Here is a 27,947-nt window from a genome sequence, read left to right as displayed (position 1 = left end):
ATTTGATTCTAGAATTAGCCAACAATTATTATCATGTGGCACAGTTCTTATGACATTTTTGACATAATTGGTTGTATATCATAATGGCCAAGATATTAAACAAAGACCACAATGTGTTAAATATAAGAAGCAGACATTGTAGTATTGTTTCGAATTAAAATAATTGTTTAAAAGAATGGATTTAATAGAAATATTCTAAGTGGAAGCTCTCATCCAATTATTTTTTACAGTACTAAATATCTTTTAAATATAAAAAAAATAATAATTTTGTAATATTTTATCACACACAATTATGATTAATCCAGTATTCGAACTAAATCTTCAAAGTTTTCCAATATCGGTGTTGCCATTCAATAGAATTGCTCCGTTCTGTAACGACTGAATAAAAAAAATATAATAAATAATTTTTATATATAAAAGTACCTAAATAAAAGCATAATTACCGTTGGTTTTGCTTTGGTACATCTAGAGTGTTGTGATTTTATTTCTTGTGTCAAATTTAAAATTTGAATAGTGCCGTGTGGATATGACAGAAATACTATGGCTAATAAACTTTATTTAATAACGTAATTTTTTTCATCTATGTATTTTTAAGATACTAATGTTTTTAATTATTAATATTGATATATTTAGTCATCATATAAAGCACATTTCTTCATATTGTATACAGGGTGTCCCAGAAATAAGTGCAAGTATTTTAAGGGGAATTTTTATTTTCAAAGATGTCCAAAATAACCGAGTTATTATTTTTTGCTAAAATTTTGAGAACCACTGGATCTTTTCTGGATTTTATTTCTTGTGAATTTAATCTACTTCCTATGTTGCCATATTATCAAAAAATTATGTTTTTAACTAAAAACTAAAAAAAAATCAAAAATTTTTTTTCAAAAAATCCCGAATTTCCGAATTTTTTTTTCGCGAAAAAAAAACTCAGGCGTGTTTCTGGGGTTGAACTATACTCCCAGTTAAAATACTTGCACTTATTTCTGGGACACCCTGTATATTTTTATCTGTCTAAATTCTAGACTATCCTCTGATGCTTCTGGCAACTTGAAAAAACAATATTCAATTAAATGTCGAACTTAATTTTAACAGTATTATTTTATACAATATGATGAAAAAAAAACGGTGTCAGCGATGGCTATGAAATGAAGATCGCTGTTATTTTATATGGGGAACGGCATCGATGTTCATTTCCAAGCAACTGGACGCTGTGTTTTTTTTTCGATCATACAGTATTTATTAGCAGAGTTCAGTTGACGGTAAATAATATTAAAAACAACTAGATAGCAAATAAAATACAATTCTTTTTTCAGAGCTGGTAAGAGGGAACCAAAATGTTTATATGCAATTTTATTGCAAATTTAATTGATAATGAAATTATTAATTCCTTTATATGATTATATTCATGTTGAAGACAATTTAATACGTTGTTGTTGCGTGGTTCACCACTGACTCCAACTAATATTTAAATATTTTAAAAAGACCAGAATGATGATAAAAGGTGCAATAAAAATGGTGACAAATTTTAACAAGATATATTTTTTCTTTCTACATAAATCATAAGCCCCACAGTCACAAGTAACAACCTTTAATACCTTTTAAAAAGGTAGATACCTGCCAATATTGTATGTATTCCCTGGCAGTGACCTGTCATGTCAGGGATCTGATGATTAGTGCAGAAAGAAGAAAGATAGGTACTTAAATTTTACAAGTATCTTCATTGCACTTTTTATTATCGTTTTTTTATATCTCAATAATTATAGTTGCAATACCTATAAATATTTGTATATGATCAATAACATTATCTACTACCAAATGTATTTCAATCATTATTTTTGGATATCTCAGATGTGTGACTTTTATTTTTTTAGTTGATAAATATGCATATTCTTAGTCGGACAATTGGCTAGTAAAGTTTGGTCCATGGAATGCAAGTATCCTGTATATAGAATTTAAAATATTTTAACGCTCACAGGATGTGTACCAATTTTGTAATAAAAAATTAAAATATCCCTTAATTATGTGGTATAATTTATTTTTAATGATGTACAACCTCTTATGTATAAATAAATACAGTATGAGTTTTTTATTAGTAAGTAAAGTCTGTCCAAGGAGTCAAGGAAGATTTTGACACATATCCAAAAAATAACAGTACGTGTAATTTATCTGTGAATTAAAATGACAGACACAACTGTAACTGTCAGGGATCTTCTCGTTGTACAGACTATATAAGTATTTTATGAAAATTTTGAAAAATTTTATCCACAAAAACATTGTCAAATTTTAAGGTTTTTTTCATTGTAACTGTTACCCAGTTACATTTTCTTATAATTATTTAGCACTTTTTAGTTTTAAGAAAATGTCACAAGATCGGCCTGATATCGTTAAAAATGTGTGATAAATGTAAGTAATCAACTTCACTTGAAAAAATAATCGAAGACCTGAAAAACAAGAGAGTAAACCGTACGGTCAAAGCAAGGTCACTTCATAAAACAACTTTTTAACGTTCTCTACTTTTATTATAATTTCATACCTAATATGAATGGGAAACATACATTTCAGTTTTGCACTTACACCTTTTAGTTACGGAATTTCTGCTTTTATTTTCTTTTAAATAGTGCATTACCGTCGCAGAGTCTGGTAGGGACCGTCCTTTCATAGGAACTGTTTTTTTCTCGTTAGACCTTTCCTTAGTTTAAGTTAATTTGCGGCTTGTATATATTAAATAAAATGCAATAGCTGTCTTACGTTTATCTGTCATCAAAACATACTAAAAAAGATTCAGTATGTGTATATAAATGACTAAAAATGGCAGTGATACTGACAATAACAATTCAAAAAAAATAGAGTATATTTTTTCATATTTTTTAGGTTAAAAAGTATTTTCAGTGGCAAAATATATAAAAGTTATAAATAACAATATAATTATATTGTTTTTTTATTGCTCTAATAAACGAAAAATTATTTTTTGTTTTAGGTCTTATGTTTTTTTTGTAAATTTTTACAGCCTCAGACAAATTCAACTTCAAACTTTCCACTTGTGTTTCATAAAATTTAAGTTGACAAGTATTACATGATGGTACTTTGTAATATAAAATCATGAAATGATCAAATAAATATAATTTGTGTATAATATACACACAAATGGCCACAAAAGTGATCTGTACATTTTCTAAAATATCTGAGTGATTTTCTGGAAGGTGTTATTTAATACTGATAGGAAAATTAAAAATACTTTACAGCGATCTTTTTCTTTTAATCAAAATAATATCAAAAGGTTCCTCTTACAGTATAACATATTTGAAAATATATGTTTCAATGAATAAGTCAATTCAAATCAGAATTATTTTTGTATAGAAATAAAAATACACTATGTCCGCAGGTAACAATAATTAATTATTTAGTATAAATGTATAATACCGGTATGATTTTTGACAACATTGATTTTTAAGCACCAATAATTCATATTATACTGTTACAAAAGTATACAGGGCGTGTCATATAAAGTTTGCAACAACTGAGAACCATTTTTATTAACGAGTTATTGTAAGAAGGTTTAATGCTGAACTAAATTAGGATGTTTGACGTAATTACGTCAACAAACTGTCGCGTAGGTAAATTACAAAAACTCTTTTTAGATATGCAAAAAGTTAGGTTAAGTGACAATTTGTGACAGACTTTTATTTTAGGTCAATATACAAAGTTTCGTAAATGTACTGGCACTTTTATAAATATCGTATTGTTTTCGCTAAATTATGTAAAACAAAGAAAATTCAACCAGAATATAATATAATATTTTTAACTTACTGTCCCACAAATAAGTGTAAAAAAAAATAAATGTCAATTTGATGCCAAACTTGTTTCAATAGATTATAGAAAAAAAAACATATTTCATTAGAAACTTTGTTCGGGTTCTTGTTATTACCGATTCTGAACCGTCCTAGACTCTGCAGCGCATGCGCAAATGAAATGTCTTCATATTTCCTTCTGCACATACGCATCCCAGTTCTAGGACGGTTCAGAATCGTTAATAAGAGAAACCCGAAGTAAGCTAATGTACCATGTTTTTTTTTATCTAGAAATGAGTGCCAGATCCTTTTGAATAGTTTATAAAGTCATTTTCAATATGTTAGTTTAAATTTTGTTTTCCATAACCCATTGCACAGTTTGGTTTTTTACATTTTTTTGTGGGACAGTAAAATTGAATTAAAGTTGTCACATTATTTTTTGTCATTGAGAATTCTGAACTTATTCTATATGACCTGTTTCCGATAACTCATTGATAAAAAAATCGGTGGCGTACTTTTTGGCACACCCTGTATATGAAATCGGTTTCTGAAACACAAACGGATCATGCACAATCGAGACCCAATTTTGGCCAAAAATGGAAAGGGAACGACGCCTCACCAGTCTCGCGAGGGCGGTAGGAGACAAGGGAAGCATTTTAAGCAACAAGAAATTGAAAAAGATTTAAAACCTAGTCCAGCACAGCACTTGACGTTCTAGCCTTATCGCATTTAGAGGGGAATCCTGGTCCTTTTTCTCGCTAAAACAACTTTCAACAACAATATTTTGACATTATAGTGTTCGGTTCAACATGCGCGCGCCATTTTCACGGGAATAGTTTATGGCGGCGACGCGTAACAGACTCACTGTTTACATCCGTTCAACATCTCTCTGTCTCTTACTATTTATTTAAATAACTTAAAAACACAGCACTGCACTAAGATGAGGAGGAAGCGTTCATGGCGCCGAAGATGCCCGTCGAAAACGAACTAGCCTGTTGCTGCTGCTGCTGTTGTTGCTGCTGCTGCTGGTTGGAGGTGACTCGCGAGTGTTTTGGCATAGGAGGTTGCAAGTACTCGTGTTTGGCCAGAGAAAGAACATCTATGCGATCTTCCTTGCGGTAGGCTAAACAACTTCTAATGAAGCTCTGAAAATAAAAAATAAATAATTATAGCAAAGTTTAAGAAGAGTCAACTTAAAAAAAAAGACAATATACCAATAAATGATTCAATTAATACAAAAAAAAATAGATGACCTAAATTAAAATTAAATGTCTAAATGCAGTCTAAGTATTCTCTCAAAGATTTTTATCAACATAAACAAGTCCTAATAACAAATTATAAAGTAATAGTCTATAACATTCATTCCATAACTCTATGTATAATAAATATAAGAGTTTAGTTACCTTAGCCTCATTGGTCACAGCGGGTTTATTAGCAAACTGAACTTCAGTCGCTTTTAGTATAGTGTTTTCTTCCAAAATGGTAGCCTGAGACTGGTTATGTCCAAACGGTTTTTTGCCATATAGACATTGGTAAAATATCACACCTACACTCCAGACGTCGACTTTAGAAGAAATCTTTGGGGGAGTCTTTCCTACTACAAAGCACTCAGGAGGGAGATACCTGTAAAAAATAATTTGTTTGGATTGATAACATGGCAATGTAGGTATTAGATTAAATTTACAAGAAAGAAAATCCAGAAAAGATCCAGTGGTTCTCAAAATTTTAGTAAAAAATCATTTTTTTGGAAATTTTCAAAGTAAAGTAACTCCGTTATTTTGGACTTTTTGACATTTTGGACAATTGAAAAACGATAAAGAGAAAATATGTTTCTTTTATCGAGATCTACCACCCCTTAAAATACTACCACTTATTTCTGGGACACCCTGTATAGACCGAAATCATAAATTTGAAATGTATTTGTGTCAAAACTTCAACAGAAACTTTTTTATCGTTATTTTTTCATAGGAAAATTTATGATTAATTAAAAAAAAATAAAAAGTTCCCAAATTTATCATTTCAATCAGATAAACTATCTATACTCGATATTGTTTATTTTTTGTCAATAATGATGATGTATTGACTATTTCTATTCTAAACGTCTTGAGAACGGTTGCTCGTAGCGATTTTTACCACGATATATGTTTAATGGGTGGCGCCCCCTATAAATAGGAGTCAAATTGACATCAAAATCAAATTTCTCATGTCAAAAAACTCGCAAGCACCAATTTTCATCTAAATATTGACGTTATTTCAGAAATTATTTGGAAAAAATCAAAATAAAAATGGAATTTCTACTATCTGTATCTCCGAAATTAAGTATTTTAGGACATACATTTATACAAACTTTTTTACATATTTTCATCTGCAGAATTTGCTGTCGAAGTTTCCGGAATACAGCTCGGACCGCCCTGTATTTACGGGAAAAACTCTATGGAACTTAGTATTCACTTTTTCGATAAGTCATAAGATAACCGAGATACAAAGGAGGTAGAAAGAAATGCAACATTTTCAAATTCGCCTTGTATTTCAGAAACTAAAAGGTCTATGACGAATCTGCGTGTAGCATCTTTAGTTTCATAAAAAAAGTGATGTGAAAACCACATCTTATTAAACGAGAAACCCCATAAGGGTTCAGGTAAGCTCCTGGTCAGGTGCTGGGGGGAATCCCCTCTAGCACTTGACTTGGTCTAAGAAGCATCTCACTCATCATCTTGTCTCTGACTGTAGTGTCGTGGCCAGGGAATTGCACCAAGACATATAACGATACCGGGCGGGGCTACGGACAGCCTCAACCTTGGGGCACCGGGGGGCACCCCATTGTATTTTACCCCTTACTTCTACATGCGGAGCTCTGTAGAAGTGGACCGACTGTCCCTAGCGACTCATAGGAACACTATGAGATCTGGTAATAATAGTAATAAAAACATCGCCGGTGAAGCTGTGAGAAACCCCCTAGCGACACTGGGAACAGTAACAATGAAAGTTCCAAGGGGCCAAACCCAAAGAGAACTACAGGAGAGGTGGCTGACACTTGCGTGAGACCATCCTCCGCAAGTGGCATCCTCCGCAAGTGGCATACAAACTACCACCTCCTCTAAGGGTCGGGAGCCTACCTCCTACCTCTAAACCCAACAGGCGACACAAGCTACCGTTTCGTCTACCCGGCCTGGGTCGTAGCTCCTCGACTGTGAGGGACACGGGTCTCCGTAGGAAGTCCTGGGACTGTATGATGAGTTATAACTCAAGAAAGGGGGACACAATAGATCTCTAAGGTCGAAGAGATTAACCCCCCTCCCACTTATTCTTATTCTTATTCTTCTTAAGGTAAGGTCAGAATTTTTTCAAAATACCCTAATGTAATGAAAATAAGATTTATATTATTTGCTTACCAGTAAGTGCCTGCGCCCTGCGACGTAAGATCCATACCGTGGTCGGGGTTGTAGTTCTCCTCGTCCATCACCTTGCTGAGGCCGAAATCGGTGATCTTGATTTCGCCGCACACGTTGCCCTCCGTCAGCAAGATGTTGCCCGGCTTTAGGTCGTAGTGAATCACAGGCGGTTTGATCTCGTTCAGGTACTTGAGCGCTGACACTACCTGCATTATTATGGATCGTGCCTCCCTTTCTGGTATTGTCTTATGCTGCAAACAAAAATACTCACAATCAAACAATATGTCGAATATTACTGATACATCAAAATTGTATTTCTAATCACAAAATATTCTGAAAATTTGACAAATGCATTCACTATAGCTTTAGGGTGCTGGGTGGCGTCTTAATATGATGTGAGGGCTCCAACGGGAACGTTACTTTGTATTAAAAAAAGTTTGGGAGCATATGCGGATTAATTAGAATTTTTTTCTAAAATATACAGAGTTACACAGGGTGTCCTAAAAATAGTTACACATTAAAGTTATATTTTTTCAAATAGTAAGACGTGACTAAAATGTAAAGTTTTTGACATACTAAGGGCTGGCAAAGGCTAGTCTTGGGTCGAGATTTCCGTATGTAAGAAGAGTACAATGCTTTTTATAATGTACCGAACAAAGAGAGAACAGTAAACACGTTGCCAAACGCATGAAATAAACCGAGAATTGTGCACATATTATTGCTAAGAGACGTCGAAAGGGATATAGCAGATTTGTCGTAGTCGAGTGGCCTCATGCGTTCAGCTTCACGATTTAATTACGTCTCGTGATATTTTATTTGTTTATTTATTAACGAGTTGTTGTAATTTTCCCTATATCTTGAAAATCTTTACGTGCAAGTTAGAAACACTTGCATTTTTAGTAATAATAAGTGGAATTTAGTTGGTGTTCGACAGTGGTCGCGCTATTATATCGAACTCTGAATTCAAAAATCGGTATCTCGAAATCTATTAGAAATAAATTGATTGTAGTTTTTCAAAAACTTTCTTAATATTTCTGCTATATTTTCTTCGGGGACAATATGTGAAAATCTTTATAACTAAAAAAGTTACACGATTACTGAAAATTGCTATGCACTAAAAGTAAATGGATGGGTTGTTTAAAATTTTTGAATGGAAAAAACAACCTTATCGATTTTTTCTTATTTAAACATATTGTAAAAGATCCGATCTTCAAAATAAAAAAAAAGTTTCAGTATCTCAAGTGGTTCTTAAGTTATGGCGTGTTATGTGTTAAAAAGTTAAGTTTTTAAATTATCGCGATTACTGACGTTTTCTCGTTATAAAAAAATGGACACCTTAACGATATCCTTATAATTCCATTTCAGATGCTCAGAAACATATCTAATGATTTGATCTAGTTATCTTTTCGAAAAAAAGTTTAAAATAAGCGATTTGCGATCGTGATTTTACTTTACTTACGCAACGCCGCAACAGCACACCGTCGCATTTCTCTCACTCCGACTTAATAAGATCCCTATGCGATTTACTTCCACACATGTAAATACCGACCCAAAAGTAACAGTTGCCAGCACGGTATATATTTAACAATCATTTTCTAAAAATGAAATGATTTTTCTCCAACTTAATTTTGCAGTTCTTTCCAAATTTGTACCGCATAATTTCTCTCGACATTTTATTCTGCGGTAAGTACTTTAAACATTAGACGAAAAAAATACATAAAAAATCAGCATAACGTTAGTTACAAGTTATCTGTCAATTTAATTCAGAAGTAGATTGCTTTTCTGCTATATTTTTGGTTGGCATCTGTCGAAATTATATATTCTATCGCCTGACAGAGTATGCCATAGCTGTTAATATGCTTAGATGGTTTATACAGGTTGTTAATTTGTTTATTACTCGCGGCAAGAGCTTTATGGTTGAAAACCTCGGCCCGCTCGTCGAGAGACGACGCGACGGGACGAGTCGGCAGCTTAGCTTAGTACTCATTTGGAATGTAGGCAGTGTTGCTATTCTGTTCCCCAATAAGTAACCGTCAAGTTAACAATCTGTATAGGTTCATTAGAGGTTTACATAGGTAAACATTGCTGGATAGGGCTTCTGTTAAAAACATTTCCTATTTTTTTGTTCGTAATAATAAAGTAAATATTAATTTAATCTTACCTGCTTTAAATAAAAGTCTAGGTCATGGCCATCACAGTATTCTAAAACTGTACAAAACGAATTCGCGTCTATTTCAAACACGTCATATAACTTAACTACGCGGGGATGATCCAAAGCCTTATGGATGTTGTACTCCCTTAAAGCATGTCTGAAAAATAAAAAAAAACATTGAATTAACCTTATACACTATATAGAATATTTTTTATAATTTTAAATTATAAATAATATCAGTCCCGTCTTGAAACAGGTGACCATCATAGTTCTTCTGGATCAAGGTTTATCATCACCATTTTCAATTACTGTCTCATTTTAAAGAAATATCATTTTTAACAACATACCATGAAAGTTTACAGTCTGATCAGTGAGAAAAAATATAACAGTGATAGTTGTCCTCTGTCATTGCATTTGCAGTAAATTGTTTTTTTTCCTCAATTTTTGATGTTGTCTGTCGAAATTATCCCTTCTCCCAGTGAAAGGACTTTAATAAACTCTGCGGAAAAAAAACAGGCCACTAAAAACTAGACCCAATTTCAAAGTTGGATTTCTCGCGAACCACTCATTAGATTTTAATGATTTTTTTTTAAATTGTAAATTAATTCCTTTTTAACGGATGCTACGTCAGAAATTGTTATTCCGAATTTATTTTAAGCATATACAGGGCACAGCAAAGGACAAAGTTTTTTGCCCGAAATTTGTAACACCCTGTAGGGTGCAGCAGCGGTAGTAACTATTGCAAATCACATTTGCTGTCCTCCTTTCACGCAGTTGAGCAGCTCTGAACTGTTCAAGAACGCGATACTCTCACTCCATTCAATTGAGTCATAAAGCTCCAGAACTGTTCCGCGCCATATGGAGGCACCAGGCTATCGCGCACCGCTCCTTTCAGAACCGTTCTCGAGTAGCCCCAGGGCGTAAAGCCCGGAACTCGAAGTTCGCGAATGGAGGACAGCAATTGTAGCCTTATCTTTTGTGAGCATTTTATTTTTTTAATCACCACATTATCTCTTTTTGTATTGGAGATATGCTGTTTTAAAACGAACGTCTCGGAAAAATGCTTCGCAGGCAGAAAGTTTTATGTGTAAATAATCAAGGCGACATAGGTGAAAACGGATTTATGAGTATTTTCAAAATGACAAAAACGGTTGTCAAATTAAAAAATGCCATTATCTGTAACGGATGTTGCTCGTATTGTGGCTTTAATTTTATTGAGGATGGCCGAAGTCAACGTTATGTCTCCGATACCCTGGGTATATTTCGAACAACAGTCAAGGATGCCTGGAATCGGAATATAAAAACGGGAAATTTCACCAGGCGAGTGGACACTAGATATTAGCCCCTTAAAATTTCTTTACCTTTTTTTTATTTTCATTTTTTAGTTAGTTTTCAGGTTAAACTTACCTACGTTCTGATGTTTGATTTGTTTTTAAAGCTTTTTCGAGGCGTTTGTTTTAAAGTAGCGTATCTCCAATACAAACAGGAATAATGCCGTGATTAAAAAAACAAAATTCTCACAAAAGATGAGGCTACAATGTGATTTGATCTAGCAATAGCTACCACAGCTGTTGCACCCTACAGGATGTTACAAAGTTTGGACAAAAAACTTCGTCTTATTGTTGTGCCCTGTATATGCTCAAAATAAATTGAGAATAAAAATTGCTGACGTAGCATCCGTTAAGAAGGAATTAATTTACAATTTAAAAAAAATCATCAAAATCTAATGAGTGGTTCGTGAGAAATCCAACTTTGAAATTGGGGCTAGTTTTTAGTGGCCGGTTTTTTTGCCGGTGAGTGTAGTAAGAACGATATTTAATTAAAATGATACAGCATTTAACTTTAATGTTTCTGCTCTACTATGATTTTACCAAACTCACTTGATATAGTTCGCCTTCTTGTCCTCCTTCCAGTCTTTATTGAGCTGATGCACTTTGCAAGCCACGTACCGTTGCTCTTGCAGGTCGAACGCTTTGTGCACCTCGCTGAAGCCACCTTTACCTAGTAACATCAGCAGAAGATACCTATCGTTTAGTACAGGGTGATTGTTGAACCGAGATTGGTCCTCGTTGTGAATACGTTTTAATTCCCTGTAAAAAAAGAAATATATTTATTATTGATATTAATTTATTTATTATTGTTATAATTTGCGGGTAAAATAAGCATAATGTAACATAAAGTATTTCATTTAGGTAATGCTGACACTATGACCACAGAATATACAAATTATAAACTTTGTTTTTTCTTCATTGTTTTTCGTGGTTCCAATTTTCGGAATCGGGCACTAGTTAGGTTACTAGTTTGCGCACAGAGCACGCCCACTTATGGCCTCTAAAATTGTGCACAGCGCTTGACCGGCACAGTTATTAGAGAGATATCGGAAAACCGAATGACGTTTAATTTACGCGTACCTTATCATGGTTACGATATGCGCGAGTCAATTTTTAACGCACCACCCGCTAATAACGTTACCGCCTGACGTAATTTGCGGATCAATTACACCAAGCGCTATTTCTAAATAACGTTTAAAAATTGCTTAAATGGGCATGTACGGGTATTTGACAACCGGGGCCGGCCGACGAGATCTTTTATTTTAGGTTATGTTTGAATCGTTTTGAATTAGTACTTTAGTTTTATTACTTAATTTGATATTTAAGCAGCTGGGATTAGTTTTAATTAAATAAATATGGCCCAAAATGTGGATTCCATCTCTTCCAATATTAAAAAAACTATAAAGAGGTTTACAGCAGATGACGACTTGGCCCTTCTAAAAGAATTTGTTGCTTGTTGCCCTAAACCCACTGGCAGACGTTGAACAATAAAGCACTGGAAATAAGCACTTAAGCCCTTTAGTTTTAAAATACCTAGTAAACAAAACAATTTCAAAGTTAGGTTAAGTTTGAATAGCGGACGCGACGCGAACAGAATCCTTTCCGATCCGATAACTATAAATGAAGAGAGTTAATACCACCTCGCGTAAAGGAAATAACACCTGGCCTTATTAACGTCCATGCACGCTATTCGGTTTAGCGATATCTCTCTATTACGTGGTTTATTGTTATTTTACGCGAGTTTATTTTTGCGCACAGGAAATTTTACTCGTTTGCACATCGTCGTAAAAAACAATTTTCGTACCACGAATTAGGGACAAGATTTTTATCTGTATACTTATAGGATACCTAATCTGTGCTATGACAATGATTGAATTACTAATAATTTGTTTAAGAATATTTGTGTTGGTGTTCAGCAAATACAAACATTATTTTTTCACTATTTTATACATAGTCAATTATGAACTACTGCCCTTCAGATTCAGCAAATAAAAGTATCAATCTTAGAAAAAAAGTAACTGAATTTCAGTTATAGAGAAATGAATAAAAATTGGTATTGTTTGAAACTTTGAGACTACTTGTTCCTTTTTATTATAAATTTATATCCTGGTTAAAAAAATATAGTACGCTATAGAATCAAGTAAACGAATTGCCTGAAAAAAAGGCTTTATATTGGTAGTCACAGGAAATGTTGCCAGTTATCATGAATTTTATCTCTGCAAATCTTTGACATTTGACATTTGCCATTTTCAATTTTAATCTTAATTTTCAAAACAAATTTGAAATTTAAATCTCCGTTTTGTGTAGTTAAAACTGCGATTTTCAAAAGTATTAGATGTAAGATTAACTTATAGCCCCTATACCGGGTGCGTTTCAAAAGTGGCTCACCCCTATAATTTATGACATAAATTAGGATTGATTGAAGTATTCAATTGTTTTCAGTCACTTCCTGTGTCCACCGAAAATAACTACAACTTTTGATTTTTAAATGGCACCCTCTGTACTTTTTTACTTTATTTGATAGAAAATAACACTCTGAATAGAATGACATATAATATGTCAACTTTTGACATTTGAGCATATGGTTTATTTGAAATTTTGCGGTTCGTAACCAAAATTTGACTCGAAATACCAAGTGTGTGGTATCAAATTATTCGTAAAAAAATGCTTTTTCCAAATACGCTAATGAGTGACCCTCGTTCCATTTGAAAAAAGTGTGATATAATTAAAAATGCGATGTGGGCATTTTCTAACTGGCTAGGACAAGACACTAAAAATATTAGATCAAATCTATTTTTTCCAAGGCTCCTTGATTAAGAATTGTGTTTTTAACATAGCCATGGCACTCTAGATTGAATTTTAAAATACGATTTTTTATTAAGCTAGCATGTCAAAAGTTGACATATGATATGTCATTCTATGCAGAATGTCATTTTCTATTGAATAAAATAAAAAAATACCGAGGGTGCCATTTAAAAACCAAAATATTTGTAGTCATTTCCGGTGAAACAGGAAGTGACTGAAAACAATTGAATACGTCAATCAATCCTAATTTATGTTATACATACTAACATACCAAATTTTTTTAACTGAAAAAATAAAAAAGTTATAGGGGCTATAAGTTAATCTTACATCTAATACTTTTTTAATTAATTGAGATTTACCTAATATGTAGATTCCTCTCCCTCTCCAACTTCTCCATCTCGAGCTGCAGATCGGCGTCTTCCTTCTTGAGCGCGTTTTGCCTCAACTTGAGGATCTCGTCCGCTTCGTAGTACTCCTGCAACGTTAAGGAGCCGGGCACGGTGTCCGGTTTGAGGAAGCCGCTGTCCGTCGTCGTGCCGTTGTGCAGCGCGGAGTTGTTCCGTTTCCGGCCGCCCCCTTCGCTGCTCGACGGCCGCCTCTTCAGCAGCAGCTTCTTTTGCCGGTCGATCTCCTCCCGTTCGGCAGTGATCTCTTCTTGCCGCCTACAATTAGAACTTGTGTTATATGTAAATTTATATTCATATTTGTTAGATATGTATAATTAATAATTATCTTTGTCCACGACCACTTAATAATAAATCAATATTCTACTTCCTAGCTGAGGGAATACGGGGTGCCCATATTTGTAATATAGTGAAATATAACAGCATCCCGATGCGCGGCGTGGGTGATTTGACGGTTTTCTTATCTTTTCTTTTTATTAATTTTGACGTTTAAAATTGTCAAATGTTAAGTAGGTAGTGCTTATTAAGTGGCATATCAAGAACTCGTTTTAAAAAAAAATGAATTATGAGAGTGATAATGAGCACTGAACACCACCAGAGATAGCAGAGGCGGCCAAATTAACAAGTATTGGATTGCTACCACAAAAGTCTAAGGATCATTACATGTCTGTATATAACTTTAAATAAAACACAAACTACCAACTTTAGTTACACAAAACAACAAAAAGTCAGATGCTGGTACTCCAATTTATCGTTCTCCAACAACTGTATTCAACTAAAGTTGGTAGAAGTATGTTTTATTGCAAAAAACTTGAAGCAGCACCAATAAAATTCAACTACATATAGAACGATAAATAAAACACAAATTACCAACTTTAGTTACACAAAACAACAAAAAGTCAGCTGCTGGTGGTACAATCTATCATTTTTCAACAAATTTATTTTACTAAAGGTGGTAGAAAACAGTACTAATATACAGGTATGTCGTAAAACACATCTAATAATAAACTTCCCAAATATTTGAAAATAGAATAGTTCAAGATGACTGCGACTCTCGATGCATAGCAACTGATGATATTGACATTTTTTTTATCTTTTAGTTAATTTTGACGTTTAAAATTGATAAATTTTAAGTAGGTAGTGACATTTTCCCCTAAAACATGAATACAATTAATAGTAAAATTAACATTAAAAATACAAATTCAAACACTCCTCATAATTATTATAATGGCCGTAGACAAAGTATAGTATTCAACTCACAATTTATAGCCATTATTCAACCTGCGTGAAAAATGGCTAGCATAAATTGCTCGTTCAATAATATACTGTTAAATATACTAGTCATACGTTCAGTAACTACAACACGCACTCTCAGAGAAAAGAAACAGGAAAACCGTAAAAACAAAGATACGCAACCTAATGGGCAAATTCGTGACAATGCTAATTTTATTTCTCCCTACATCAAGTGGAGCTACCAATCGTTCTGCAACTAACTCATAGAACACTTATTCTCTCTAATTCGGCCAGCGAAGACATATCGAAGACGGTATGAAACTGGAAGCGACATTGCTGCCATATAAAAAAGTCTAATATCTGTAATACGTTAGTCGAAAATATCTTTCGATGAAAAATCGGCGTTTATGTATTGAAAATGTATTCGCCTTAAACATAGAATAAACAAAAATAAAAATTCTTTTATAGGTACTCAATTTTTCGTATGATCGAAAAAAGTCGTTTAGTTGGCTCGGAAATGACGATTACCATAATATTTCGAGAGCTGAGGGGGTTCCAAGCGACATTTTGATTTTTTTTAGAAAAATTTTTGAAAATTTTAAAGTTTGATACTTGAAAAATTCATTATGACAACAAAAATCGAATTAAAATAATTTGGGAACTTGTATAGGGACTTGTCTATAAAAATACCCCAAAAGCTGCTGTAAAAAACTTAACAATTATGAATTTTTTCGTTTTTTTTTTTCTGAAAAACGCTGTTACTGTATTTGGAACCTTGTGGCACTGTAAGCGCTGTACTTGAAACTCTATGGTTCTATTAAAAAAAGAAATCTGGTGTAAAAAAAGCAATAGTAAAATTTGGAAATTTTTGTAATTTTATAAAAGAAAAAAAGGTTTTTTACAGCAAATTAAAGTTAATCATTTGCAAAAAAGTGAATTTTGAAAAAATATGTCGCTTGGAACCCTAGGGTTCTCAACCCTCGATTTTACATATGATATAACACACATAGCGATCTTTATTTCCAAATCAACTCTGACGCCGTTCTTTGTTGAATTATACATATATTATATTAAATTGTTTAATGATAGAAAATCCGTATTAACGTACTGCGCCCAAAATCTGTAAATTTACGGATTAATCCATAGTTCTGGCAACACCGTCTCCGGCAACCACTCACTCTGTCGACTGAAAGCAGAACCTGCAGAACTACGGTACAGTATTCTTTATCCGCTGTGCGCAGCGGCGCAGGGCCCGAATTCTGTAACTTTGACATAAAAACGTTACGCTTTCAAAGCGGTGAGCACAAGTATTCGATCAGCGAAACGCAAGTCAGTCGATTTTGGTATACTCGTTGCCATGCGAATCGTATTCAGGATACACGTTGAGCACATATTGGCAACATCACAATTTCTAATGTAGGTAATAGTCAAAAGTTGATAACTGATGGATGTAACAATGAAAAATGTCAATGTTACGTTAATTTCATAACCTATTGTTGAGTTATGTCAAGCTATTTTTCTATGGATATGTCATATTCTTATTATACGAGGGAAGTGTTGAAGACGCTTCTCAGCATTTTATTGAGGAATTTATAGAAGAAGTAGTAATTTTCACTAAAGAGCAAGATAATGCACAAAATCACAATTTCTTCGATTTTCACTGACAGTTCGACAAGCAAAACGATCCTTTAAGGCAACCGTTTTCAAAGCGCTCATCGCAATCAGTAAAGACGTTAAGCGCGTCAGACGAGAATACCGAAATCGTTAAATAAGTGCGCGCTCAGCGAAAATTAACGTCATATACGCTGAGCGTCTAAAAGCGCTTAGCGTTTTCGAAGTTACAGAATACGGGTCCAGAACTACATTAAATCTCAGACAGGCTGATGGTAACGCCAGCTACATCTCGCACCAGCACATGTTTTGTGCCACGAAATCGCCCATAAGGTTGCGCATCTTCTTATTTCTTCAATCAACGGTAGAATATAGGTATAGGTAAATAATACAGACGCTGTCGTTTCTAAATGCATTCTGAACGAATTACCTTTGATGATACAATTTCAGAATGCTACAACATACCTCGCTAGTTCCTGGAACGCGTGTCCATCAGTCCAATTCTCCTGAAATGTCGCCCCCACCCTTTGCGTCACAAACTGCCCTAACCTCAACCGATTTTGCATACATTTCTGACGCGCCTCCTTCTTCTCGATCGAACTCTTCTCTTTCAGCAACTTTTTTACCACTTCTATACATTTGTTCACTTGCTGTTTGTGCTGATCGATGGCTTTTTGTTGCGTGGAGATCTGATGCCGCAGCTCTTCGCTCGTCCGCGTCAATTCTTCGATCTTGTTGTTGCGTACTTCCAGGTCGGAGGACGCCTGTGTCTCGAACTCTTTTATTCGATGACACGTTAATTCAGTCTGCAAAAGAAAAAGATAACTTAAAAATTTTAAGACAAATATTGAAGCTATCATAATTATTTTAACTAGTATGCCATAGATTTGGTTACATAAACTGAACATAAACTAGATAGACCCAAGTCCAAGTAGCTATACCAAGTAGTAGTCCAAGTAGCCTAACCTAACCTAACCGTCGCGTTGGCTCTTTGGATGTGGTGGGACCAACTTTTCCTTAAAAAATGTCTATACCTATGTGGCGGATTTATCTCTCAAAAAAATTCTTTATGGACATTTCGCCTATATTTCGTATATTCGTATTTAATTAGAAAACGTAGATATAGGTTAATGATTTCTGAAAATTCGACTTTTCAAGTGGAGAAAGATACTTCTAAATATTTTTCGATACCGTTTGATAGATAATTATCCCGTGGTCTAAAAGGAATTTTTAAGAATGTCAATTATAAACTTGTGTATAGTGCTAATAATAAATTACAACAATTATTAAGTAATCCAAAGGATAAAACACCTCCACTGGAAAGGTCGGGTATTTATGAAATTTCTTGTAAAGATTGTAATCAGAAATATGTTGGGCAAACTAGAAGATCAATATTAACTAGATTTAAAGAACATTTAGCTCAGATAAGATATGGTAGACCGGATAAATCTTGCGTTGCCGAACATATTGTTGATAAAGAACATTGTATGGATCTTAATAATTTAAAATTAATTAAACAAGTCTCAAATTACAGGCAATTAGATGCATATGAAAGCATCAGAATTAATAAATGTAAAGATAGTATGAACAGAGACAGATAGTAACAACAAAGACAATTCCTTCAAGTTCTTCGTTCCTACTACTCTAGTGGCGGAAATCTAACTGTTACGCTCAGTGGGCTCTGACTCGCTTGGCTAGATTTTGCCACGCCCACTCGGTGCCCACTGAGCGAGTATATAAACGCTCAACTTGTAGATTGTACTTTAGTTTATAATCATCTGCTGATGATGCTAACATGGTTAGCGAAACGCGCGTCCAGTGTAGAAGTAAAAGTGTTTTGGTGTATTGTGGTGATTTAGTGTTTTTATTTTGCTGTGTAACACCAAAGGTTTCAACCCTCAACTGTAATATTTCGCCCCTGCACTGCAAGAAAATCTACAAAATAAAATAGTTATTTTTTGTAAACGCTTCTGCGTTAAGCCCAGACGGACACTGTTTTGTCAGAAGTTATGTTTACAGTTATACAAATTTGCCTAACAAAGAAAAAAATGCTTAACGTTTCGGAAAGTTTATCTCATTTCGTCGTCGGAAGCAAAAAAAAATACAAAGCATAAAGAAAAAACTATTTAAAATATTAAAATTCAACTATTAAAAAAAATATTTAAGTGTTCTCGAATAGTTGAATTTAAATATTTTAAATAGTTTTCTTTTTTATTTTTTGTATTTTTTTTTGCTTCCGACGACGGAAAGAGATAAACTTTCCGAAACGTTAAGCATTTTTTTCTTTGTTAGGCAAATTTGTATAACTGTAAACATAACTTCTGACAAGCAGTGTCCGTTTAGGTTTAACGCAGAAGTGTTTGCAAAAAAATAACTATTTTATTTTGTAGATTTTCTTGCAGTGTAGTGGCGAAATACCCATAAAGGATTTTTGGACTTGAGGAGAGATGACTGAGTTTGTTCCATACTCCGTGCAATATTAATTTAAAACCCACTATACAGGGTTGTTCACCACATACGACACGGAGTATTGTAGCTAAACGATGATATTTTTACAAATTCTAAGTTTTGGGTTCGATGAAGGACTATTAGAGGTACAATTTAAAAATAATTTTACAAGATACAGAGTGTCCTAAATAAGTAAAAAATATCAAAGTTGTATTTTTTAAATGGAACACCCTGTATATTATTACATTTTTAGTTTCTACGATTAAGATAAAGGTAAATTTGATTACGATTTATTATACTCAAACCGTTTTTGAGATATTTTTAATTTTTTGAAATTGCAGTAAAAATTTTAAGGCTTCATTTCTCCAAGGGTATCAAAGTTTTTAATACTAAATATTTACTGTAGTTTATTTACTGATCAGTTATTGTGTTGCAATAATAAAAATAATACTACCTTATACAGAGTGTCTAAAAATTTATTTTAAATAATTATTAGCTTCAAACGGCAATAACTTGTTTAATTTAAATGGAACACCCTGTATATTTTACTAGAATCAGATGCACAATTTAATTGTCTATCAAATTATATTAAACCATTTTTTACCTATCTCTTTAAGTTTCCGTAGAAAATGCATTTTCTTGTAATTTAGAACTTATTTATCAATATACCCATGGACTATTGACATTTTAGGTCATTTTTAAAGATGTACCAAATTTTTAAAGAGTACAGATACTAATATTGTCGATATAATTCGTTTATTTCATTAAAAAATAAAAAAAAAACTGTTTAAATATTTGTTAAAGAGGACCAATTAATATGATGCCGTATTCAAACTACATTAACTGACTGTTTGCGTTGATTAATAATAATTGCTCCAAATACTAAAAAACTGAATTTTGATGGGCATTAGACAGTGTGATAAAAAGTAACACCTTAAAAATGATATTTCATTTTTTAATAAATGCTTATTTATAACAACAGAGACTTTAATTTGATAACTTATTATTATATTGATTTCTAACTCAAATCCACATTTATTTATAATAATTTATTAACGAACACAATTAAGTATGTAATTAATTAGTATATGGGCGGAAATAATGGTGTTATATTTAATTAATGGTAAAATTTTATAAAGATTTAAATAGTTTTCTTTTTGCATACAAATGGACTAGTAATATTATCGTTTTGCTAAAAACGGTAATATTACTAGTCTGTACATTTTGTACATTTGTTGCTTTAAAAACAATCTAAAATGTCAATATTCCATGGATATATTGATAAATGAGGTCTAAATTAAAAGAAAATGCATTTTCTACGAAAACTTGAAGGGATAGGTAAAAAACGGTATAATACAATTTGATAGACAATTTAATTGTGCATCTGATTCTCCTAAAATATACAGGGCATTCCATTTAAATTAAAGAAGTTATTGCCGTTTGAAGCTAATAATTACTTAAAATAAATTTTTAGACACTCTGTATAAGGTAGTATTATTTTTATTATTGCAACACAATAACTGATCAATAAATAAACTTCATTAAATATTTAGTATTAAAAACAATGATACCTTGGAGAAATGAAGCTTTAAAATTTTTACTGCAATTTCACAAAATTGAAAATATTTCAAAAACGGTAATGTGTTTGATAAGATTTTTCTTTAAATTTCGTTAACAAGAATGATAGGGGTAGTTTATTTAAACCCCTTCCACTCATTTTAAAAAAGTGAAAAAATTACCAGAAAGTGTGTTTTCATAACAGTAATGCTTCCATAAAATTTTATTAGTCTATCTCTTTTCGTTTTCAAGATAAAAAATAAAAACATTATTTTTCCGCCATCTATGTACCGCAATATCTCCCTAATGGTTGACTTTGGACCCAACGTTTATGAAGCAAACTACCCTTTATTTTGAACAAAGAATCACCTCCTGAAGTTTGTCGCATTTGTTTTGAAACACCCTGTATAATAATATATTTCATATTTACAAAGAAAAAAACGATGACTTATTAATGACTATCCACAAACTTCTGTTTACCACTAATGAATAAAAATAGAATTTAAAAAATAATGTAATTTCCTTTAAATCTAATCATTAGACTCACTAGTAAACTTTTAACACGAGATACTTGGTGTAGTTACTCAGGACAGATAATAGAAAAAATGAAGCGTAGAATAAAAATAGAATTAACATGAAGGTTTAAAATTGTATTAGATCGGAGAGTTGTGTTTATTCCGCCTACTAAACTAAATATAATAACTATGTAAATATTTGTTACTGGTGCAGGAGTTATAGTTGGATGTTTTAAAAAAGATAGTAGTGTGAGTGGGAGTTCATTTTTATAAAATAAATTAAATGTAATTCAACTTTTTCAAAAATTCAACAGAAAAAAAATTGAGACAATCATAAAAAGAAAGGAAAGAGTGTTACAAAAGCACACGGTATGATAGATATTGAAATAAATATTTTATTATATTTTTTCGATTTTTTTCCTAGTTGTCCTAGTTATATAAAACAAATCAACGATTATGTAACACAATGATGATGTTTAAGGGCTCAAACACACTGACGACCATGTCGCAGCGACCAGCATTTGATTCAATGTTATTAGAGAAACGCAGCTGCGACCAGTAATAACATTGAATAAAATGTGGAATCGGTGGGTTTAAGCCGTAAATCAAACACCATTTAGGAAAATATCTGTAAATATAAACACACGATTTCAAAATATTTGGAAGTACACTGCTATACAGGGCGAGTCTTAAATAAGTGCAAATATTTTCAGGGCTGGTAGATATCGATAAAAGAAACATATTTTCTCTTTACCATTTTTCGAATAAGTCCAAAATTGTCGAGTTATTTAAGGTTAAAAATTAAAAAAAAATATTTTTTTTTGAAAAAAATTTGGGAAACAACGGATTTTTTCTGTATTTGCATCCCTTTTATTTCCGTAACCCAAGAACAGTTAACTTAATAGGACTGCTCATTCAGCCAAAAGTGTCCGCCAGGTGCATGCGAAAACTCCTCGCTTTGTGACGTCATTGTAGTCCTTGTCATGGTTATTAGTCCTTATCCGGCAGCCAATAATACACACACGTGCATTATTGGTTGCCGGATGCAAAACGTTCATTATTTAGTTTATTTATTTAAACACCTTATATGTGTGCAGTATAGAAAATTAACTGTATAAAACGTATTAAATACTCGGATAATGCATTTTTAAAAACAGCAGTTCCCAGCATCACCTTTTGCAGGCATTCTTTTTAGAGTACTTCCATATTTTGCTTTAAAATAATTAATAAACAATATCGTAGGCACTTAGTAAGCACTTTGTCACAATCCACAACACAAAATGAACGCATATGTACACTCTATAGCTCTAAAGACTTTAAAACATCTTTTTCGCATTTAAAATTGACTAAATAATTAACTCAAAATTTCGCAGCTGTTATTTTTATAAGTTTACCATAGGCAACTAATAATACACACTATCATGACAAGGACTACAATGACGTCACAACTGTCAGCTGAAGCGCGGGAAGAGGCGAACGTACGTCTTATGAGGATGAGCAATCCTATTAGTTTACCGTTCTTGGCCGTAACCATAGAGTAAAGTCGTAACTATGGTAATATCAGAGATTAAGAAATTATACCGTGGGAACATTTGAGGTGAACAGGCAATTCTAAAAAGTTTTCGAAAAAATACAGAGAAATTTAAAAGAAACTGCACGATTTTCCACATCTTTTTTTTAGCAAAAAAACTTCATAGACCTGTTTCTGTTTCTGGGGTCGAAATATACCACCTCTGAAAATATTTGCACTTATTTAAGACTCACTCTGTATAGCTTTTACTAATTGTTTACTAGTTGCTACAGGGTGTTTCAAAAAACATGTGCCATCTCACAGTTGGGAGATCCTCATGTAAAAATAAGATTTATTTTTCCTATCAACATAGGTCCGATTCTGCTTTGTTTCGTAGTTAAAGGGTGTTAAAGTCATAATATTTTTTCGATTTATTATAATTTTCTTCGTGTAATAATATTTAATAATAAATTAGGTAAAATATATAATTTATTAGTTCTATTTTTATTTTAATAATTAATTGTGATTAATAAAATTGGCTTTAAACGGTCTACACAATTTTGATATCAAAAGAAAAAAAGGCAGTGGCGCACAAGTTTTTTTTTTGAAAAATATTAAAGTGATAACCCATATGCACGTCCCTGATGAATTTATCGATATCTTTTTAGCATTAAAATATATACCATTTATAGTAACTTTTACCCTCAAAATTTCATTCGAATTACTAAAAGTACTTGGAAGAAAATTATAATAAATCGACAGATTATTAAGACCCTGTAGCGACGAAACAAAGCAGAATTAGCCTATGTTGATATGAAAAATAAATCTTATTTTTACGTGAGGAATCTACCCACGAGATATGGCACATGTTGTTTGAAACGCCCTATATAAAAGCAAAAAAGTGGTAAAGTCAAAAATGTAGGTTGGATGTATTTATCATTGTTGGAATTTTGCATTTTTTTAACTTTTAGAGTTTTTCAAAAACATAAGTTTTCCTGTAAGCTGTTTTTTTGCAATGTTTTTAATATATTTTATTATCATCATTAGCTTATAATGAAGGCAGTAATGATGATTTTTTTATATATTATACTAATTTTGTGTTAGTTAAGTTATTTAGTTGCGTATTTTCTTTATTATTATTCAAAAAAATTTACTTTCGCAGTTTAAAGAAGATGAACATTTGAACAAAATAAGTTAAAATATAAATAGTAAATTTATATTAATTTTCTTTTGGCATTAAAAGAATAATAAGAATAGAAGCATGCCATACAAGTTGTATGGCAATAAAAGAATTAAAAGAATAGAAGCATGCCATACAAGTTGTAGCAAGTTGAAGGCAGCATTTTATATGTAAATATTTTTCAATTGCACGGTATATCAATAAACACAATGTCAATACTGCATTGTAAACTAATTTAAGTAATAGTTGATTCATCCTGTATACCTGTATTCCATTATATTCAAAATGTAAATCTATTTTAATCTATTTATGATTATAGTTGAGGGTTAGAACCCTAGAGTGTAACAAAGTTTTATACGTGTGAGTTAAAAAAATTATTCATTGTTAAAAAAATACTACAGATTAATTATTAGATTAAACATATACTATTAAGAAATATTTATTTCGTAGTAGATATCTTTATAGGATTACATCTAAAGTTTCCAATTTTCGGGATCGGGATCCCGTTTTAAAATACCAGAATAAGAATCTATAATTGACTATCAGAACGAGAAATTTAATCCAAAAAAATACTTAATAAAAATGCGGCTACATATATCAAAAACAACATTCATATTTAGTAAGAAAAAAAAGTACAATTTTTGTTGCAAAAAAATATAGGAAACACGGAAATATAACTTTTAGATATTGATGTTCTGCTTATACTCTAAGAGCTAGCAACGTTTTCGAGAAAGTATTTTAAGACGTCTGGCTCTTTGATATATGTTTTACTATGCTCTCTGGAACAGCATGCGGCCCGTGTGGCTGCCGATACCCGTTGCGTTCACTACTGCGCATCGGAAGAAGATCCTATATTTCTTATTAATTTAGTCCTATAAATTCTAGTATTGAATATAAATCGAACATGTCTCCATAGCGCAGTGCGTAGAGTTTCCGACCACGAACCGATGATTCAGAGTTCGAATCCGGGTCAGGGCAAAGACTTTTTTACTTTATTTTCGTTTATATTCTGATAGTAAAGTATTAAATAAATCTGGTGATTAAAAAAAACAAATATTTAATACTTTACTATCAGAATATAAACGAAAATAAAATAAAAAAGTCTTTGTCCAAAGCGCTATGGAGGCATGTTCCATTTATATTCAATACTAGAATTTAAAGGGCTAATAAAAATAAAGAATCTTCTTTCAATGCGCAGTAGGGAACGCAATGTTTACCGGCAGTCAGACGGGCCGCACGCTGTTCTAGAGAGCATAGTAAAAGATATATCAAAGAGAAATATGATCTGTGAAAGACTAAATTAGTGTATAAAGTTGAATCATTTTAGATTGGACATTTAAATTTAAAATAATAAATTATACACTGAGATTGTGGGATTCCGGTTTGGAAATCCTAATCACGTCCTATTCAAAACTGTGAGAAATATTAGGATTCATTTTGATATTTTAAAAACTAAAAGTGCTTTTATTTAAAACCCTTCATAATTCAACGGAAACTCACCCAAGGAATCCCTTTTGGCACACAGTTTAGTAAGTAGTGGTTTGGCATCATTGCTATGAGTAGTACAACACTTGTATCAATCGGGTGAAATCGAAACTCCTTCGGCGCGATACGTTTGCGTTTTGCACTTACGTAAAGATACGCAAAGATACGAATGACGTATCCTTAAATAAATGTTTCACTGCGCAAGCCTACATGTCAAACGATACGTACACGTCTTTGGTCATGTTTTAACTGTCTAATTTTAAGAAATAAATTTTTACATTGTCCTGCTACTAATAAGATGATATTAAAGAGAGCAGGTAACTGCAGTTTTATTATATTATAGCAATAAAAAAAGCTTACCTGTATAAGTTTGTGAACCATTGAGAGTGAAGGTAACCTCTGGTGAGGTTGTCGGGTAGCTGGAAGAAATTCGAAAGGACCCGTCGTCACCGGTGAGGGTAGGCCGACTTGTTGCGGGGAAGGGGGTAACTAAAAATAACAACGCCATTAATACGGACAATTCTCAATGATCAATGAATACCTACAACTAATCTACAGTCCCCGCTATAACTCAGATTTGGACAGAGATATAGAAAAAGAAACCACCTGCTACCACAAACGGCTAAAAACTATTTTTCCTTATGATCCGGTTTAATAAATATTAAAGTATGCAAAAAGTAAAAAGAAAATAATTACAAAGAATTTAAAAATTATTACAATAATTCGTATTGAAGATTTGGCTGGTGGTTCCTTTTCTATATCTTGGTCCATTTATAAAAATATATTTTATTTTTTTGGTCATAATACAGAACTGTAGCATTTTTATCAATTTGGAACATCCTGTTTCACCCGAAATGACTATAACTTTTGATTTTTAAATTGTACCCTGGACATTTTTTTACTTTATTCGATAGAAAATGATACTCGAATAGAATGACATATCATATGTCAACTTTTGACATTTTCAATTTAAATGTAGAATGCGATCGTTGTATTAAAATGATTAATTTAAGATCAATGACACTTGGAAAAATAAATTTAACATCATTTTCTATCAATTAAAGTAAAAAAATACACTTTTTAAAAATCAAAAGTTTTAGTCATTTCCGGTGAAACAGGAAGTGACCGAAACTAATTGATTACGTCAATCAATCCTGATTTACGTCTTATACAAATAAAAAGGTAATAGGGGTGTGCTACTTTTTGAAAAACATCCGGTATATGACTATAAATAAATGCCATTATTTTCAAAAAAATTTACAATTTGTAGACAAAGGTAAAGTTAAACAAACAAACAAACAAAAGAGAATACAAAACAAGTATACATATTACTTTGTCAGTCTTATTGCTTAAAATATACATTTATAAATGTTTACAATGTCAAAGAATAAAAAAAAATAAGATTCAAAAATATTTTGAAAGTTTATAGTAAATAGGAAATATTAGACCACTGTTTACAAGATCAAATTCGATTATCAAAATAAAAGTAATTTTCGGCGTAGAAAGCCTTGTCTAGTAAATAAGATTTCAATGCTTTGCGAAATGAAGAAAATTATGTTATGGATTTGATTTCAAATGGCAGATGATTGTGCATTTTTTTCGAGTTGTATAATATTGAACTTTTAACTAACTCTGAGCGTGGGGTAGGTAGATAAAGATCTTGCTCCGCGTTAATGAGTAGATAAGTGTGAGACGGCCTTCCTTGAGAAGCTGATACATGCTTACAGGCAAACGGATTCAAATGTAAATATGGAAGGAGGAGTTAATATTTTTAATTTTTTAAAAAAGTCCTGGCAATGAGTCCTGCTGTTTAGTCCCAGTGAATATCGAACAACTCTCTTCTGGAGCTTGAAAATGCGGTCAAATTGAGTCGCACAACACGCAGCCCAGAATGGAAGGGCATATCTGAGGTGCGACTCAAAAAGTGCATATAACTAACCTAAATTCTAAACGATTGACTTACCATAGGATAGGGCTGTTGCGGACTGGGGCTCTTGGCGCCCCCGTGCCTGATCGGACTGCTGCCCGAATGCTTGAAGTACTCGTTGATTTTCTTGTCGGACGACGGGAGCGCGGGACGCCCGCCGCCCTTCGGCGCTCCGCCGCCCCCCGCGAGTCCGCCGCCCGCGTCGTCCGCTTTCCGTTTGCGCTTGCGCTCGGGGGCGCGCGCGCTCTTCTCCGGCGTGTTCGAGTCCGCATCCTTGTCGCTGTGTGACGAACCTTTGGTGAAAACAAGCATCGTATTAGTACCGAGGAGAAGAAGTAGAGGCATTTAGAGCGCCTGCCCCGCTGAAAACAAGGAAAGGCAGGTTCTTACACACAGTTTCGGTACTACCACCTTGCTACTTATCTCTTAGGGATGTAGAAAACGTATCGATCTGTCTAAATATATCGATATGCTTTTTACAAAATACACGGTGGCGCCTCTCATACGACGCGAAGGCTCCAAGGAGAACAGTAGTTTATATTGAAATGAAATTTTGGGAGCATAAAGGTTGATTCTCAATATACCTTCCATATCAGCTCCCTTCCG

The 27,947-nt window shown here is 32.9% G+C and overlaps 1 protein-coding gene across 2 annotated transcripts; it reads right to left on the bottom strand.

The window, feature by feature from the left end:
• LOC115876087 (serine/threonine-protein kinase tousled-like 2) lies at positions 1 to 27,700 on the bottom strand. 2 transcript variants are annotated; one of them, XR_004049091.1, is made up of 10 exons: positions 27,378 to 27,700; positions 25,775 to 25,903; positions 17,185 to 17,525; positions 13,831 to 14,133; positions 11,216 to 11,425; positions 9,345 to 9,492; positions 7,184 to 7,434; positions 5,195 to 5,414; positions 4,045 to 4,936; positions 1 to 3,933 (listed from the first exon to the last, which is right to left on the bottom strand). XR_004049091.1 is itself a non-coding variant. In XM_030891784.1 (9 exons), exons 1-9 carry the CDS (start codon positions 27,684 to 27,686, stop codon positions 4,727 to 4,729), a joined length of 2,121 nt encoding a protein of 706 aa, XP_030747644.1. In that variant the 5' UTR covers positions 27,687 to 27,700; the 3' UTR covers positions 1 to 4,726. The 2 variants fall into 2 exon arrangements, 1 of the variants encoding a protein (XP_030747644.1); XM_030891784.1 differs by having other exon boundaries at positions 1 to 4,936.
• Positions 27,701 to 27,947: the final 247 nt, after the last annotated feature.

The sequence above is a fragment of the Sitophilus oryzae genome, unplaced genomic scaffold, assembly GCF_002938485.1.
Source record: "Sitophilus oryzae breed Bouriz unplaced genomic scaffold, Soryzae_2.0 scaffold_1396_pilon_pilon, whole genome shotgun sequence".
In the NCBI taxonomy this organism is placed as follows: Eukaryota; Metazoa; Arthropoda; class Insecta; order Coleoptera; family Curculionidae; genus Sitophilus; species Sitophilus oryzae.
This window is presented reverse-complemented; position numbering and strand designations above follow the sequence as displayed.

Coding starts and splice junctions, on each gene's coding strand:
- LOC115876087 (XM_030891784.1), bottom strand. CDS start 27,686: ATGCCTCTACTTCTTCTCCTCGGTACTAATACGATGCTTGTTTTCACC. Junction 25,904..27,377: donor CGCAACAGCCCTATCCTATG/GTAAGTCAATCG, acceptor TGTTATTTTTAG/TTACCCCCTTCCCCGCAACA. Junction 5,415..7,183: donor CAGGGCGCAGGCACTTACTG/GTAAGCAAATAA, acceptor TATTTTTTACAG/GTATCTCCCTCCTGAGTGCT.